This window comes from Culicoides brevitarsis, chromosome 1, assembly GCF_036172545.1.
Source record: "Culicoides brevitarsis isolate CSIRO-B50_1 chromosome 1, AGI_CSIRO_Cbre_v1, whole genome shotgun sequence".
NCBI classification, from domain to species: domain Eukaryota; kingdom Metazoa; phylum Arthropoda; class Insecta; order Diptera; family Ceratopogonidae; genus Culicoides; species Culicoides brevitarsis.
In genome coordinates, this window is record NC_087085.1 from 37,632,678 (window position 1) to 37,647,397 (window position 14,720).

Below are 14,720 nucleotides of genomic sequence, written 5' to 3' on the forward strand. Positions count from 1 at the left end.
AAATAATAAATATTATCAAAATTATTGAAAAATCTTATTCTGTAAAAAAAAATTTTTTTTTTCAAAACTGAGCCATCCTACAGTTCACTGATGTCATCATTCAGGTTATTACTGAACGTACGAAGCTTACGTTGGTTTATTTTCGGGGGAGGCAGGCACGGATAAGGAACTGTAACACAGTTGCGTTTGTGTTAGTTAGAGCCCCCTTCACGTGTACGACAACATACCAGGAAAATGTTAACTTTGGCATTCGATCGACAAAAAATTTCTCTTTTTTCCACACAGTTTTCATTTGTGTCGGTGTTTCCTATTGCATCACATCGTTGTAATATATATCGCGGCGCGCGCGACGACAGTGACTAGACTTTTTAAGCTGTGTGTTTCCCGATTTTTTTTATTGCTATATTTTTTTTTTTTTTTGAAATATATTTTCTACACATATATATGTACAAACTGTGATTATTGTCATAAGGAACGAGAAGAAAAAAAAAACATATGTGCGAACATGAACTTTTTTGTGTGTCAAGTAATGTGGTGTCGTAAAGTTACATAAAAGATGAAAAATTTACAAAAAAAAAAATGTTCGTAAAGTGAAATAAGGTACGAAGATATAAAAATCCATGTAATGAGTCATTACCGTTTATGTGTTACCTTAAAACGCTTTTAATTGCTCATTCACGAATGGCTGCTTTCAATTAAAGACGCCCTCAAGACACAAATTTTATTTCACACAGACAGAAATTCCGTACAGAGAAAAAAAACTAATAAAAGAAAAAAAAATTCTGTAGACCAAAAATTTTTATTTTTATGGATTTGTCGTGGCGATGAGATCATTGCGTGAAAAAAAGAAGATTTTTCAAGTAAATTTTTTTTATTAATTAATTTTCCTTTTTTTAAGTTTTTTTTTTAATATTATTTTCTTTACTTGCGCAGTCAGAATAGATTGAATTACAACAAAATTTTATCGTCTTGTTGTCGTCAAATAGACAAACAATCGTTTCATCTCGAATTTCAATCGAAATTTAGCTTCAAGATATTGTTGTTTATGACACAATTTTGTAACTTTTTATAAAATTTCTATACAAAAAAAAATATTTAAATAAAAAAAAAATTGTGATGGTTGTACCGGGCACAAAAAAATGACACAATCGATAAGAAAAAAAAATCGTAAACAATTGTTGAAGTTTTTTTAAATTATTTTTTTTAATTTTTAAAATATTTTTTATTTATTAAAATTTAATAAAATATTTTTCTTTAAATTTAATTTTTTTTTATTTTTTTATTGAATTTAAATTAAATTTAATTTTATAAATAAAAAAAATATTTTTAATTTTTTTTTCTACACTTCAAGAAATCAATGAAACCCCCGATTAATATACGGAAAAAGAAGAAAACGATTTTTTTTTATTTTATCAAACACCCGTCGGTTATGCGTTTTCCTACAACGTCTCTCCTCTCCTTCAGCTATCTCCGGATTATAATTTTTGTACAAATACGTAAATGAACGATTCAACCACAGTGTAAGGCTTGATGTAAGGAAATTCGTGCGGAGGGGAAAAAGACGTTTTCCTTTCTTTCGTTTTTTTTTTCTTCTTCTATACGTTTTGAATTTGTGTTGGTGAATTTATACATATAACATATATGTTATACATGATCTTGTAAAATTTTTACTTGTATTAGTAAAATTCTTATTTATTTATTTTTGTCATCCTTAATAAAAATTATGTTTAGTTTTATTGTTATTATTTATTATATTATATATGTTATAATTATAAGCATTAATATGATTTTCCCGGAATAAAGGTCAATAACCGATAAATGTTTATATACTTTGAATAGATATAAATAACTTCAGTAGGATAAAAAAGTGAAGAGTTAAGCATTGCGTGTAGATAATAATATGATTAATTTGATCACATTACATTAAGTTTTTATGAGTGAATGAATGAAAGTGAAATTTATCATCGTTTTATATTTATTTTTTTAAATTATATATTTTTTTTAATTTTTTAAAATTAAATTTAAATTATTTTAATTTTTTTAAAATTTAATTAAACTATTATTTTTTATATTTTTATTATATATATAATTTTCATATTTAATTAATTTTTTTAATATTTTCCAATAATTATTAATTATTTATAATTAATTTAATTTTATATTAATATACATATATAAATATAATAATAATTAATTTAATTTTAATTTTTATTTAATTTTCAAATTTTTAATAATAAAATAATGAAAAAAAATATATATATAAAAAAATTCAAATTCAAAGAAATTTAAATTAATTTATTTTTAAATATTTTATTAATTTATTATTTTTAATTTTTATAAAAAAAAAATATAAAAATAAATAATAAAAATTCTAATTCTTGTATTGTATGCATCAAAATATATTTCAAGGTCGTCTGATTTATATCTACCACAACGTTTTATATATGTTTTATATGTATATCAAAACATATACAATACACATTAGATGCATGTACAAAATATAAACTAAATTTACGGGCCTCTTAACATATATATTGTAACAAATATCGCTTTTATATACATTCTCATTCGGTTAACAACTTCCATTATAAGTATTACATGAATATTTTCCATACGAGAAGTTAACATATATAATATATAGGATGCGCGGATCAAACTTGTAATTTTTTTTAATTTTAAAAAATTTGCTTTTAATAAACAGAATTTATGGGTTAATGACCGAAAAATGTAAATAATTAAAAAATAATTATTTTTTTAATTATTTTTTAAAATAATTATTAAAAAAAATGTTTAAATATTGAAAATAATTATTAAAAAATTTTAAATAATGAAAATTTTTAAATTTTAATTAATAAAATAATTATTTAAAAAAAATAAAATTAAAAAAATGATTTATTTAAAAAAATTTAATTTATAAATAAAATAAATAATTTAAATTAATAAAAATTAATTATAATAACTAACTTTATTTTATTTATTTTTTTTCAGAATTTTTCGTAAATAATTCGTAAAAAATGATGAAACAAGAGAAAATGCCGCAAAATCCAAGCTTAAATGACGTTCACTTGACACACAAAGCCTCAAAATAAGTTTTCCGACACATTGGGGGGTCGGGCGAATGCCTGTGCCCCCATCCAGTGACCTCTTAGCGACCATTAGTATGTTCGAGCAGATCAAAACGGAGCCCATTGGCTTCTATTCGACAATGCCGCCGTCATCGCGTGCTGGCGGAGGCGAATCATCAGCACAGCAGTCTGTCATAACGTCAAGCAATACAAATGACGGCACCGACAGCAAGGAACAACCGACGTTAATTGTCGCGGTAAATGTTCAATTTAAAAATTTAAACGAAAAAATAAAAAATTAATTGATTTTTAACCAGGCGTCGTCCTCATCCAGTGGCAATACTTTGATACTGACAGAACCAAAACAGGAAATAATTACGACGCCCAGTGGCGGGCAGCAGCAACAACAACCGCAGCAGCAACAGCAGCACACGATTCAACATACTCCCACACCTTCGTCTAGTCGTAGTAAACCGCAGGCATGTAAAATTTGCGGCAAAATGTTGTCGTCGGCGAGCAGTTATTATGTGCACATGAAACTCCATTCGGGCACGAAGCCGTTCGCGTGTACAGTTTGTGAAGCGGCGTTTTGTCGCAAACCGTATTTGGAGGTTCACATGAGAACGCATACCGGTAAGAAAATGTTTGAAGTTTATTAAATTAATTTTTTAAAGTATTAAAATATTTTAATAAATTTTTTAGCTTAACAATTTTTTTTAAATCTAAATAAAATTTGATTAAAAAATTATAAAATATTTTTTCACATTTTTATTAATTAAAACTAATTTAAAATTAATTCCTTATCATACAAAAATTAAATTAATGTCTCAAAAATTCAGAAAAATATCAAAAAATTGTCAAAATATTAATTAAAATCTAAAATTTATTTAAAATTTAATTAATTTATTAAATATTCAACTAAATCGAATTAAATTTATTTATTAAATTATTTTTTTTCAGTTGATATTTTTTTCTTTTCTTAAAATTAATTCATTAATTGTCAAAAAAATTATTTTCTTATAATTTCTCATTTTTTTCATAATTTTACGATAATTTTTTTTAATTCAACAAAAAATATTTTTGTTATTTAAAAATTTTACAAAATCTTCTAAAACAATAAAATTTTTCATAGAAGCAAAATAATAGCGTTTTTTTTTATTTTTAAATTTTTAAAATAATTTTTACCATTTTTAAATTAAATAAAATAATTTTTAAATAAAAAAAATAAATTAAAATTAATTTTTAAATTTAGTTTCTTAAATTAAATTTAAAATTAAATTTTTTTAAAATTTTAAATTTTTAAATAAATTAAATAAATTAAATAAATTAAACTTTTCAATTTTTGAATATTTTTTTTTAATTTTTTTGTTCAATAATTTCCAAACAATTACCAAATATTTTTAACTAAAAATTAAAAACTTTTAAATTTTAGGTGAACGACCATTCGAATGCGATTTATGTTTCAAAAGATTCAGTCAAAAAAGCAGTTTGAACACGCATCGTAGGATTCATACGGGTAAGTTTTATTTCCCCATTTTTTAAAAATTTTCGCTTTTAGTTCATTTTTCACAAAAAGTAGAACGCTCGTCAAAAATAAAAATCGAATAAGTAAATTTCAGGATTTTTGTCTGTCTGTCAAAAAAAAAATATTTTAATAAAAAAAATACTGACTCTCACATTTTTCACACATTTTTGCACGAAAAAACAGGCTCACGACCGTTCCAGTGTGTAATCTGCCTTAAAACATTCACGCAGAAATGCGCTCTGACGCTTCATGCGCGCGTTCACACCGGTTTGTGAATTAATTTTATTATTTTTTTGTGTCTCCCTGGATTTTTTTCCTTTAAATGTTTCACTTTTTTTGTCATTTTCCCACACACAAAAAATAAAATGTGAATTTTTCCTATTTTTGGTGTATAATTATTTAAATTGAATAAATTTTTAAAAGTAATTATTTATTATTAAAAAATAAAATTAATAATAATAAATTTAAAAACGTTGGCCTGTTATTATAATTTTTATTTTAAATTTTTTTATTGAAAAAAAAATTAAATAAAAAATTGAGAGTCTGTGAAAATCAATTGAAAATGAAAAAAAAAGAACGAAAGGAATAAAAATATAGAAAAGAAAATTATTATTATTATTTTATTTAAAATGAAAAAATAAAATAAATATAAAACAGCGGCCAACTTTGCATGTTTTTTTTTGTTATTTTTTTTGCCATTGAATAAAATTTAAAAAAAATAAATTTATGACGCGCGAATTTTTTTTATCAATGTTGATAGATTTATGTAAATGTTTCCTCGCTCGCTTGTTTTATTATTTATTTGATTTTTTGTGTTTTTTTCCTACAAAAAAAAATATGTTTGAAAGGTCCTTTTAATGTGCATTCAATAATAAAAATAATAATAACAAAAAAAAAAAATCGATTGTGTTAATAAAAAAAATTATTCGTAACTGGCCGCTGAATTTTATTTGATTTTCTTTTCTATTTTTCCTTTCATTCTTTTTTTTTCGTAGGATATTGGAGCGTGCATAAGCCATTTCAGTGTAGCCAATGCAATGCAGCCTTTTGTCGGAAGCCCTATCTCGACATTCACATGCGAACGCATACGGGAGAGCGTCCTTTTAAGTGTGAAATTTGTCAGAAACGTTTTACGCAAAAAAGTACATTAAATATTCACGCAAAAACGCATAATGGTTAGTTAAGTTAGACAACTTTTTTTTTTTTAATTTTAATTAAATTTTGTGAGAAAAAAAAACGTAAAAATTAAAATTTTATCGTCGCAGCTATCCAGGAAAGACCGTATCAGTGCAACCGTTGCCCAGCTGCCTTTTCTCGAAAGCCCTATCTAGACATCCATTTGCGAACACACACGGGTGAGCTCTCTCTCTTTGTTGACAATTTTTTTTGTCTTTAAATTTAAAATCTGGGTTCTTTTTAGGGGAGCGCCCATTCCAATGTGATGTCTGCTATAAGAGATTTACCCAGAAGTCATCTTTGAACATCCATAAAACGATTCATTCTGGTTAGTTTTTCAAAAAAAAAAAATAATAATATAAAAAATTAGAAAGAAGTTCATAGAAGGATTTTGACGGTTTTTAAAAAAATAATTTTTTTAATTCAAAAAAAAATAATATTTAAAAAATATAAAAAAAGCTAAAAATAAATAACTTAAGAATTTTAAAAAAATGACAAAATTTATTTATAAATAATTTTAATTTAATTTAATTTAATTATTTTATTTTTTCAGAAATGAAAAAATTTTTAAAAAATACAGGTCTTATTTTTTTTTTACAAAATATGGGTTTTAAAATCAAAAATAAATTTTTTTTTATTTTTTTAAAATATAAATTTAAATTATTAAAATAAATTATTTTTTTAAAATAATTTCATATAAAAAAAATTATCAAAAAGCTAAAAATAATTAAAGAATTTAAAAAAAAATTTTTTTAAAGAATTTAGAAAAAAAATTCAAAAATTTAACAGATATTTTTTAAAATTGATAGAGGATTGCAAAATTAATTAAATTTATTATTAACATTTTTTTTTAATTTTTGTAAAATAAATAAAATAAAATTAAAATTACTGAATAAATTTAATTTAAATTAAATTATTTAATTAAAATTTATTAGAAAAATGTTAAATTTGACAGTTCTAAATGTCAAAATATATTTTCTAATTATATTTTATTATTTTTCAAAATTTAGTTAAAAATTGAACATAATATTTAATAAATTCTCGAATTTATAATTTTTCTTAATATTTGACAATTTTTTATTAAAAATTAGAATTTTTACAATTTTTATATGTATATATTTTTTAATTATTATAAAAGTTTTTCTTCCCTAATTATTTAAAATAAATTATTGAAAAAAATAAAAATATAAAAAAAATTGTCAAATTTTGACATTTAAATATAAGACAGATGTTAAAATTTTTAATGTTTTAATTTTTTTTTAAATAATAAAATTTTTAAATCCTAAAAATCACAATTTCGTCAAAAAAAAAATTAAATAAATCGCTTTAAACTGTCAAAAATCTTCTATGAACTCTCCAAACAATTTTGTTTATTAAAAATTTAATTATTACGTGGACAATTTAGCTGGTCATCGACCCTATCAATGTCCCCAATGCCCTGCCAATTTTTGCCGGAAGCCCTATTTGGACATCCATTTACGAACTCACACCGGTAAAAAAAATATTTTTCTTCTTCAGAGAAAAAAAATCGCGAAAATTTAATTAAATTTTAATTATTTTAGGGGAACGTCCCTACGGGTGTGATGTTTGCATGAAACGTTTTGCCCAACGTAGTACTCTAAATATCCATAAGAAAACTCACACAGGTCAGTTTTTTTTTTTTCAAAATTGAAACGTTTTCATTCATTTCATTTTTTTCATTCATAAAAAGTCATCACACGACGAGAGATTCATATACATTATATATGTTTATATATCATATACGTACAAAATGTATATGAAAAAAAAAATAATTTTGTTCATTGGGAATTTTACAAAGTACCAACCGTATCGGTGACGTCATAAATGTGTGTTTGTAGTGGTATTGAGTTTGACAGCTGCTACAGCAAAAATAATAAACTTAATTCTTATTAGGCAAAACGGGCCAAAACACACAATACATAACATTAATACTTAGTTTAAGTCCTCGCGCGGTTTTATTTTATTTTTTTAAACAATTTTTTTATGCGAAAATTATTTTGTTCCTTGAGAAATTCGTAAATTCGTGAAAAAAATATTTACGCGGAAAAATTCTAATGGAAACAAAGTGCGCGAAAAATTACGTGAAAAAAGACAAAAACAAAAAATAAGATGCAACAACCAGCAAATCCTGTGAATTTACTTATTCGAACGCCTATATGTAATATATATTTTTAATTCATTACTCATCACAAAAAATTTATATACAAAAAATAAATAAATATAAATAAATAATAAAAAGGGCGGAAAAAATAAATAAAAATAAAAACACAAAAAAATTAAACAAAGAAAGTGAAATTTTGTTCCAATTAGATTTTAAAAAAAACAAAAAAAATGAAAAATCTTTAAAAACAAAAGAAAAATTAGAAAAGATAGTTTATTTTTATTACGCGGTTCAAAATTATTTACTACGCAGCACACATGCCATCAACAACAATCACCATGAATATTCGCATTTATTTTTTTTTTTTGCTTCAACACTCATCCGTCGTACACGATTTGTTTATTTTATTGACTACTTAACTACGTAATCTCGCTGTGTGGCAGCGTATGTGCGAAATATTGTTGTTTATATTGAATTAAAAACCGCTTTTGTCGTTCCTGTGTTAACAACAAACAAGAATTTAGAGCGGATTTCGAGTGAATTTGAGTTGTTATCATGCAATTATTGTGAAAAAATATTTTTTTTTGAGGGAAAATTGGTTTGTTTTTGTTTTGGACAATAATTGTGCGTAAAAATTTTGTGTTTTTTGTACAAAAACAACCTTGACATTATGCAGATTTGTGATACTAGATGAATTATTTATTATAAGCGGAAAGACAACAACAAGTCCTGTTTGAAAAATTAAAAAAAAAAATATAAATAATTTTTTTTAATAAATTAAAATTTTAATAAAAAAAATAAAAATTGAATAAATTTGAATAATATAATATTTTAATTTTAAAATTAAAATTGATAAAAATATATCATTATATAATATATATGATAATTTAAAAAAAAAATGTGTTACAAAAAATCATTCATTGTCCATTATAAAAATTTTATAAGAATATAAATAATTTTTAATAAAATATTTTTATTTTTTAATTATAATAATTTATATATTTTTCTGAAAATAATTCAAATATATGGCAAATAATAAAAAAAATCTCATCTTTATTAAATAAAAAATATAAAAAAAATAATAAATAATAATATTTTTTAATTGAAGTTTTTTTTTTATTTTGATCAATAAAAATAATTAAAAAAATAGTTATTTATTTTAATAAAATTTTTATTTTTTAATTATTTTTATTAATCAAAATAAAAAAACTGAATGTTATCAATTTTTTATAAAGGAATGTTGTTAATGATAAATTTTTTATCATAACAAGATAAGATTTTGTACAAAAATTTGTTGTTTTTTTGACTAGTTTTAGTAAAAAAAAATTATTAATATTTAATAAATTTCAATCATTCAATAAAACATATAATTATTATTATTTTAATAAATAATAATAATAATGATAATTAATAATGAAAAAATTATTTTTATACGTATTTTAAAACAAAGTCAATTAAAATTTAAAATTATTTTAAAAAGTAAATTAATTTCATGAAAAATATAAAAATTATTATAATTAAAAAAATTAATTTTTATTTTAAAAAGTAAATTAAGTTCATGAAAAATATAAAAATTATTATAATTAAATTAAATATAAATATTTTCCTTTATAAAAATTAATAATTAAATTAAATTATAGTTTTAATAATTTTTTTCATTTATTTTTCTTTATAAAATAGTGCAAGGAAGGCCATTTCAATGTCCTCATTGTCCTGCTGCGTTTGTTCGAAAGCCATGTAAGTATTTTTTTATATTTTTTAACTTTCTCTAATTTTTCATAATTATTTTTAATTTTATTTTTTTTATACAGATTTAGTTATACATCTACGAATGCATACGGGTAAGAGAAAATTCGAAAAAAAATATTAGGTCAAAATAATCAAAACAATAATTTTCTAGGTGAACGACCATTCGAATGTGGCGTTTGTATGAAACGATTTGCACAGAAAAGTACCTTGAATATACATAAAAGGTGATAATTTTGTGTTTTGTCATGCTCGCAAATTTTAACAGTTATTTTTTCCATTTTTTTTTTTGTTTGTCATGCCACACCTTCGATAACCCATACAGGATTCACACAGGTTAGTTCCTTTTTCGTATTTATTTGTGTACAAAATAAATGTAAACAATTATTTTTACTACCGCGATAAGATTTGACGTTATCTTTTAACCGTTCCATGTTTTTATTTTGTTTCTTGATAAAAATAAGCAAAAAAAGAATTCCCAGTTAAATTCATTTTATTTTAACGTTTAACTCTTTTTTCAATAAAATTAATGCGTAAAATGCACAAAAAATAGAACAAGGTCGACCATGGGAGTGTCCTCATTGCCCAGCAGCATTTGTACGGAAACCATATCTCGAGATCCATTTGAGGTTAGATTTTACCTGATTTTGAGGTTAGAATGCAAAAAAATTAAATTTTTTCAAATTTTTAGAATTCACAGCGGTGAAAAGCCTTATCAGTGCGACAATTGCATGAAAAAATTTAGTCAACGGTCTTCATTGAATATTCATAAGCGCATACATACAGGCAGGTTTTCTTTGTGTATAAATTTTTTTCTTGTTGTTTATTTAAAAAAAAATACTTCCTTATGTAAAAAAAAAATATTTTGTTTTGTGAATGAATTTTTTTGTTTAAAATATTTGTTGATAAGATGCAATAAAATTTTGAAAAAAAAAATGTTATGAATGAGATTTAAATCCTATTCTAAACATATTCGAGTCAAACATTAAAGAAAATGACGTTGCCGCGTATTTTTAAAGATAACATTTGACCTTCAGTTTTTTTTACAATTATTTTCGGAATTAATTGTATGATAACAACAATGTTACATTTGTTCTGATAGCAGAGTTAAATATTAAATAAAATGATTTTCTGGGAGTTTTTTTGAAATATTGCCAAATGTTGATTCTAGTATGGTTAGAATTGGAATAAAATTTTTAAATTTGTGATTTTTAATTTTTTTTTTTTTTTTTCCATAGGTGAAAGGCCATATGCTTGTGATATTTGTAATAAAACGTTTGCAGTTAAGAGTTATGTGACAGCTCATAGGTAAATTTTATACAAAAAAATTTAATTAAATTTTTAAATAAAATTAATCAATGACAAAATTAGTAGAAAATTAAATATCCTTTATCGGATTTTTTTTTGATAAATTTTTGACAGTTTTTAATTTTTATAAACAAATAAATTAATTCAATTAATCGAAAATAAATTTTATAACAATTATCCTATTTATTATTTAAAAAAAAATAATTCATCAAAAAATTTCTTTATCGTTTTTTTTTGATAAATTTTTGACAGTTTTTAATTTTTATAAACAATTAATGAAATAATTTGCATTAACAAATCATCTACATTTAAATAATAAAAAATTAAATAAATATTTCTTTTAATAAAGAACTTAAAAAAAATTAAAAACTTAAAAACAAAATTTAAAAAATTAAAAAAACTACTATGAATTAGTAAAAATTATAAAACTTTTTTAATTTTAATTTAAAATTCGTTTAAAAATAAAATGACATTTTTTCAATATTTTTCAAAATTTCACTGAAAATTTTAATTTTAAATTTTAATTTTAATAATAAAAAAATTAAATTTAATTAACATAATAAAACATTAAAAATTAAATTTAAAAAACTAAAAAAAAAAAAAAATAAAATAAATTAAAATAAAATTTAAAAAAAATTAATTAAAAAAAATTAATTAAAATAAATTAAATAAAAAAATAATTAAAATAAATTAATTAAAAAAAATAATTCATAGTTTTAAATTAAAAAAAATAAATCTGTGATACTCGTTATTTATTTATTTATTTATTTTTTTTTTTGTTAAAATAATTTTAAAAATTATAAAATTTTAACTCACGAATTTTATTTTTATTTTAGATGGTCCCACGTTTCCGAGAAACCCCTAAGTTGCGACAGATGTTCCATGACATTCACGAGTAAGTCACAATTCGCTGTGCACATTCGCACCCATTCTGCGGGTCAGAATTTCGAATGTAACTTGTGCGGGCGCACATTCATTCGGGACAGCTACTTGATACGGCATCACAATCGGGTGCATCGCGAAAGTCGAGGGACTGCCAGCAATAACGTTAGCAACACAATCAACGCTGTAGTTCAGCAAACGACGCAGCAGCAGCAACAAGTAACGCAACAACAGCAGCAGCAGCAGCATCAAACGCAACCTCAAACGCAAACTGTTCAAATTCACCAACAACAACAACAACCGGAACCGCATCGCGAAGTGTACGAAGGAACGACGCAAGTTTGTGATTTGAGGTTAGAATTCAAATTTTGAGGTTAGAATTTTTTATTTAACGAATTTTCTTCGCAGATACGTTTCCGATTTGCAATCTGTGGTTTCTTCGGGTCCTCATACAATTACGACGACGTCAGATCGTCACGCTGTGATGGCTGTCGGGCCTACGAGCATCAGCATAACAGATCGCAATCGTTTGGGGATCAGCGATCTCAGTGGCGTCAACTTGAATGAGCGACTTGTGCAAGAACGCGTGGCGCATCGTGCTTTGCAGGAACAACGTGCGATTCAGGAACGAGCGTTGTACGAAAGAGCGGTGCAGGAACGTGCAATCCAGAATTCCGTGCAAAATCGCGCGGTTCTCCATCAAACACTCATCATACCGAGCGGCGCGCACATCATAAGCACGCATGAACGGGTAATTGAGAAAAATAGTGGCGCCGGCGGCACAACGACAGTCGTCACGTCAATTCCGGCGTCAGCCATACAACAAAATAACGTTGCTAGTCCAGATCCAGTTTAGTTTTTGACAGTCGTAGGAAGGGATTTAACATATTAACAATCAGACACAACACTACTATTATACCTCATCACCATCATATATAATTAAAAAAATAACAATAAGCATTAAAATTTTAAGGGAATAATGTTTGTTACACAAAATAAAATAAAATATAAAAAATAATAATAATAATAGAAAATATATATTATTAAAATATAACAAAATAGAATTACCGCAATGTTAATGAAAAAAAACAAAAATTAGAAATAAATCGTGTTTCTTCACGAAAAATCACTTATTTAGCCCTAAATGCAAAAAAAAAGTAGTGACTTTAAAAAAAATGAATTAACAAACAAACATTAATTTAAAAGTAATTCTAGTTAGTTATCATATTTTTGTAAAAAATAATAATAAATAATTAAAATATATTTAGAAATATTAAATAATACAAAGAATTCTGTTGAAAACGGAAGTAAAACTTAGATGTAGACACAAAAAATGCTTTTCTAATATATAATAGTGACACTGTTCTATTGTTAAAATTTGCTTCTAGAAGTTGTATATATAATTAATTTTGTTTCAGTGATTTAATAAAAAAAGAAAATTTAAGAAGTTTTCAAATTTTTTCATATACATTTTTTTAAAATATTTTATTATTACAAAAAAAAAATATTGAAACAAATTTTTTGAATTATTATTCATAAAAAAAATATATATATATTTTAATGTTATACAATGAAAAATACGAGCAACATTATATTAAATAATTAAAATTTATATTTGTTAATTTTTATACAATTAATTAATTTGTTATTTTATTATTTTTTTGAAAATTCTTATTAATTTTTTTTTCTTTTTCTTTAAAATAAATTTTTATTTTGTATAAATTTTTGTTTTTCTTAAATATTTTCCTTTATAATAAATTTTTTTTTTCTTAATTTTTATTATTTTTTTTCATCGTAGGTGAGTAAGATAAATGATGTCAAATAATTAGAATCGAGGATCGTGAATTTTATAAATTAGTTTAAAAAAAAAATGATTGGCTATCAAAAAAAAAATATTATACTACTCAAAATTGTCTTTCAAAATTGCTTTACAAATCAAATTTAAATAATTTTAAATAATTGGTCAATTTTTGAACTGCAAAAAAAAAGTTCTTTCATGTTTGATACGATTGGTGATAAGATGTTAGTTAAGGAAAAGAAATCATTTACAAAAAAAAAATTGAAAACGGAAATTAAATAAAAATAATGATGGAAGGCTGGTTTATAATTTTTTTACGGAACGAAATTTATACGATATTTATTAATTAAGATAAAGTGAACGGAAGGAATGATGACTAATGATAAAAAATTATATTTGACATTTTTAATAATTAATTATTATTAATTAAATTTTTCAGTTTGAAACTTGTAAGAAGAAAAAAATCAACAGCAAAGAATCCTTAAAAAAAATATAAAAATTAATAAATAAAATTGGAATGTAATAAATAAATAATTAAATAAAAAATAACACTCAAACTGCTGGCAGTGATAATATTATTTTTCCGTTGAGTTGTTATTTATATAAAATATTAAGCTTTGTACACAACATTAACAATATAATGAACATAAAATCTCGCGTAAATAGGTACCTCTCAAGTTTGTCAAGTTTTAAATTATTTTTTTTTATTTACAAAAAATTTCAAATAAATAAAAAAAATATAAATAAATGACAATAACATTTTTTTTATTAAAAAAAATATTTTTATTCAAAATTTATTAAAAAAAAAATATTTAAAAAATAATAAATAATTAATTTAAAACTTATTTAATTTTTTTTACATATTAAAAAATTGAATAATAAAATTAAAAATATTAAATTTAAAAATTAATAAATACAATTATTTAAAAAAAACTTGACAAACAGAAAAAAATAAAAGTAAATAAAATAAATACAAAAAATAATAAAATAAACATGTCTGCCATATCCGCATAAAAATGAACAAAAATTACAAAAATAAGCAATTAATTATTATATAAATTAAATATTATACAAAAACAATAGAAAAAATATTTTTAT

The 14,720-nt window shown here is 22.5% G+C and overlaps 1 protein-coding gene across 1 annotated transcript; it reads left to right on the forward strand.

The window, feature by feature from the left end:
• Positions 1–330: 330 nt before the first annotated feature.
• On the forward strand, positions 331–12,817 carry LOC134834562 (zinc finger protein 431-like). Its single transcript, XM_063849287.1, has 19 exons — positions 331–600; positions 2,989–3,322; positions 3,383–3,698; positions 4,498–4,581; positions 4,774–4,857; positions 5,586–5,765; positions 5,856–5,945; positions 6,011–6,094; positions 7,172–7,258; positions 7,329–7,412; positions 9,569–9,625; positions 9,700–9,729; positions 9,789–9,861; positions 9,960–9,970; positions 10,188–10,263; positions 10,326–10,420; positions 10,873–10,942; positions 11,779–12,177; positions 12,233–12,817. The coding sequence occupies exons 2-19, from the start codon at positions 3,119–3,121 to the stop codon at positions 12,678–12,680; spliced, it is 2,472 nt and encodes an 823-aa protein (XP_063705357.1). The 5' UTR covers positions 331–600; positions 2,989–3,118; the 3' UTR covers positions 12,681–12,817.
• Positions 12,818–14,720: the final 1,903 nt, after the last annotated feature.

Excerpts from the sequence above, each read along its gene's own strand:
- LOC134834562 (XM_063849287.1), top strand. The coding sequence starts at position 3,119 with ATGCCTGTGCCCCCATCCAGTGACCTCTTAGCGACCATTAGTATGTTC. Across the intron at positions 4,582-4,773 it reads GCATCGTAGGATTCATACGG|GCTCACGACCGTTCCAGTGT; the intron begins GTAAGTTTTATT and ends ACGAAAAAACAG. Across the intron at positions 6,095-7,171 it reads CCATAAAACGATTCATTCTG|CTGGTCATCGACCCTATCAA; the intron begins GTTAGTTTTTCA and ends TGGACAATTTAG.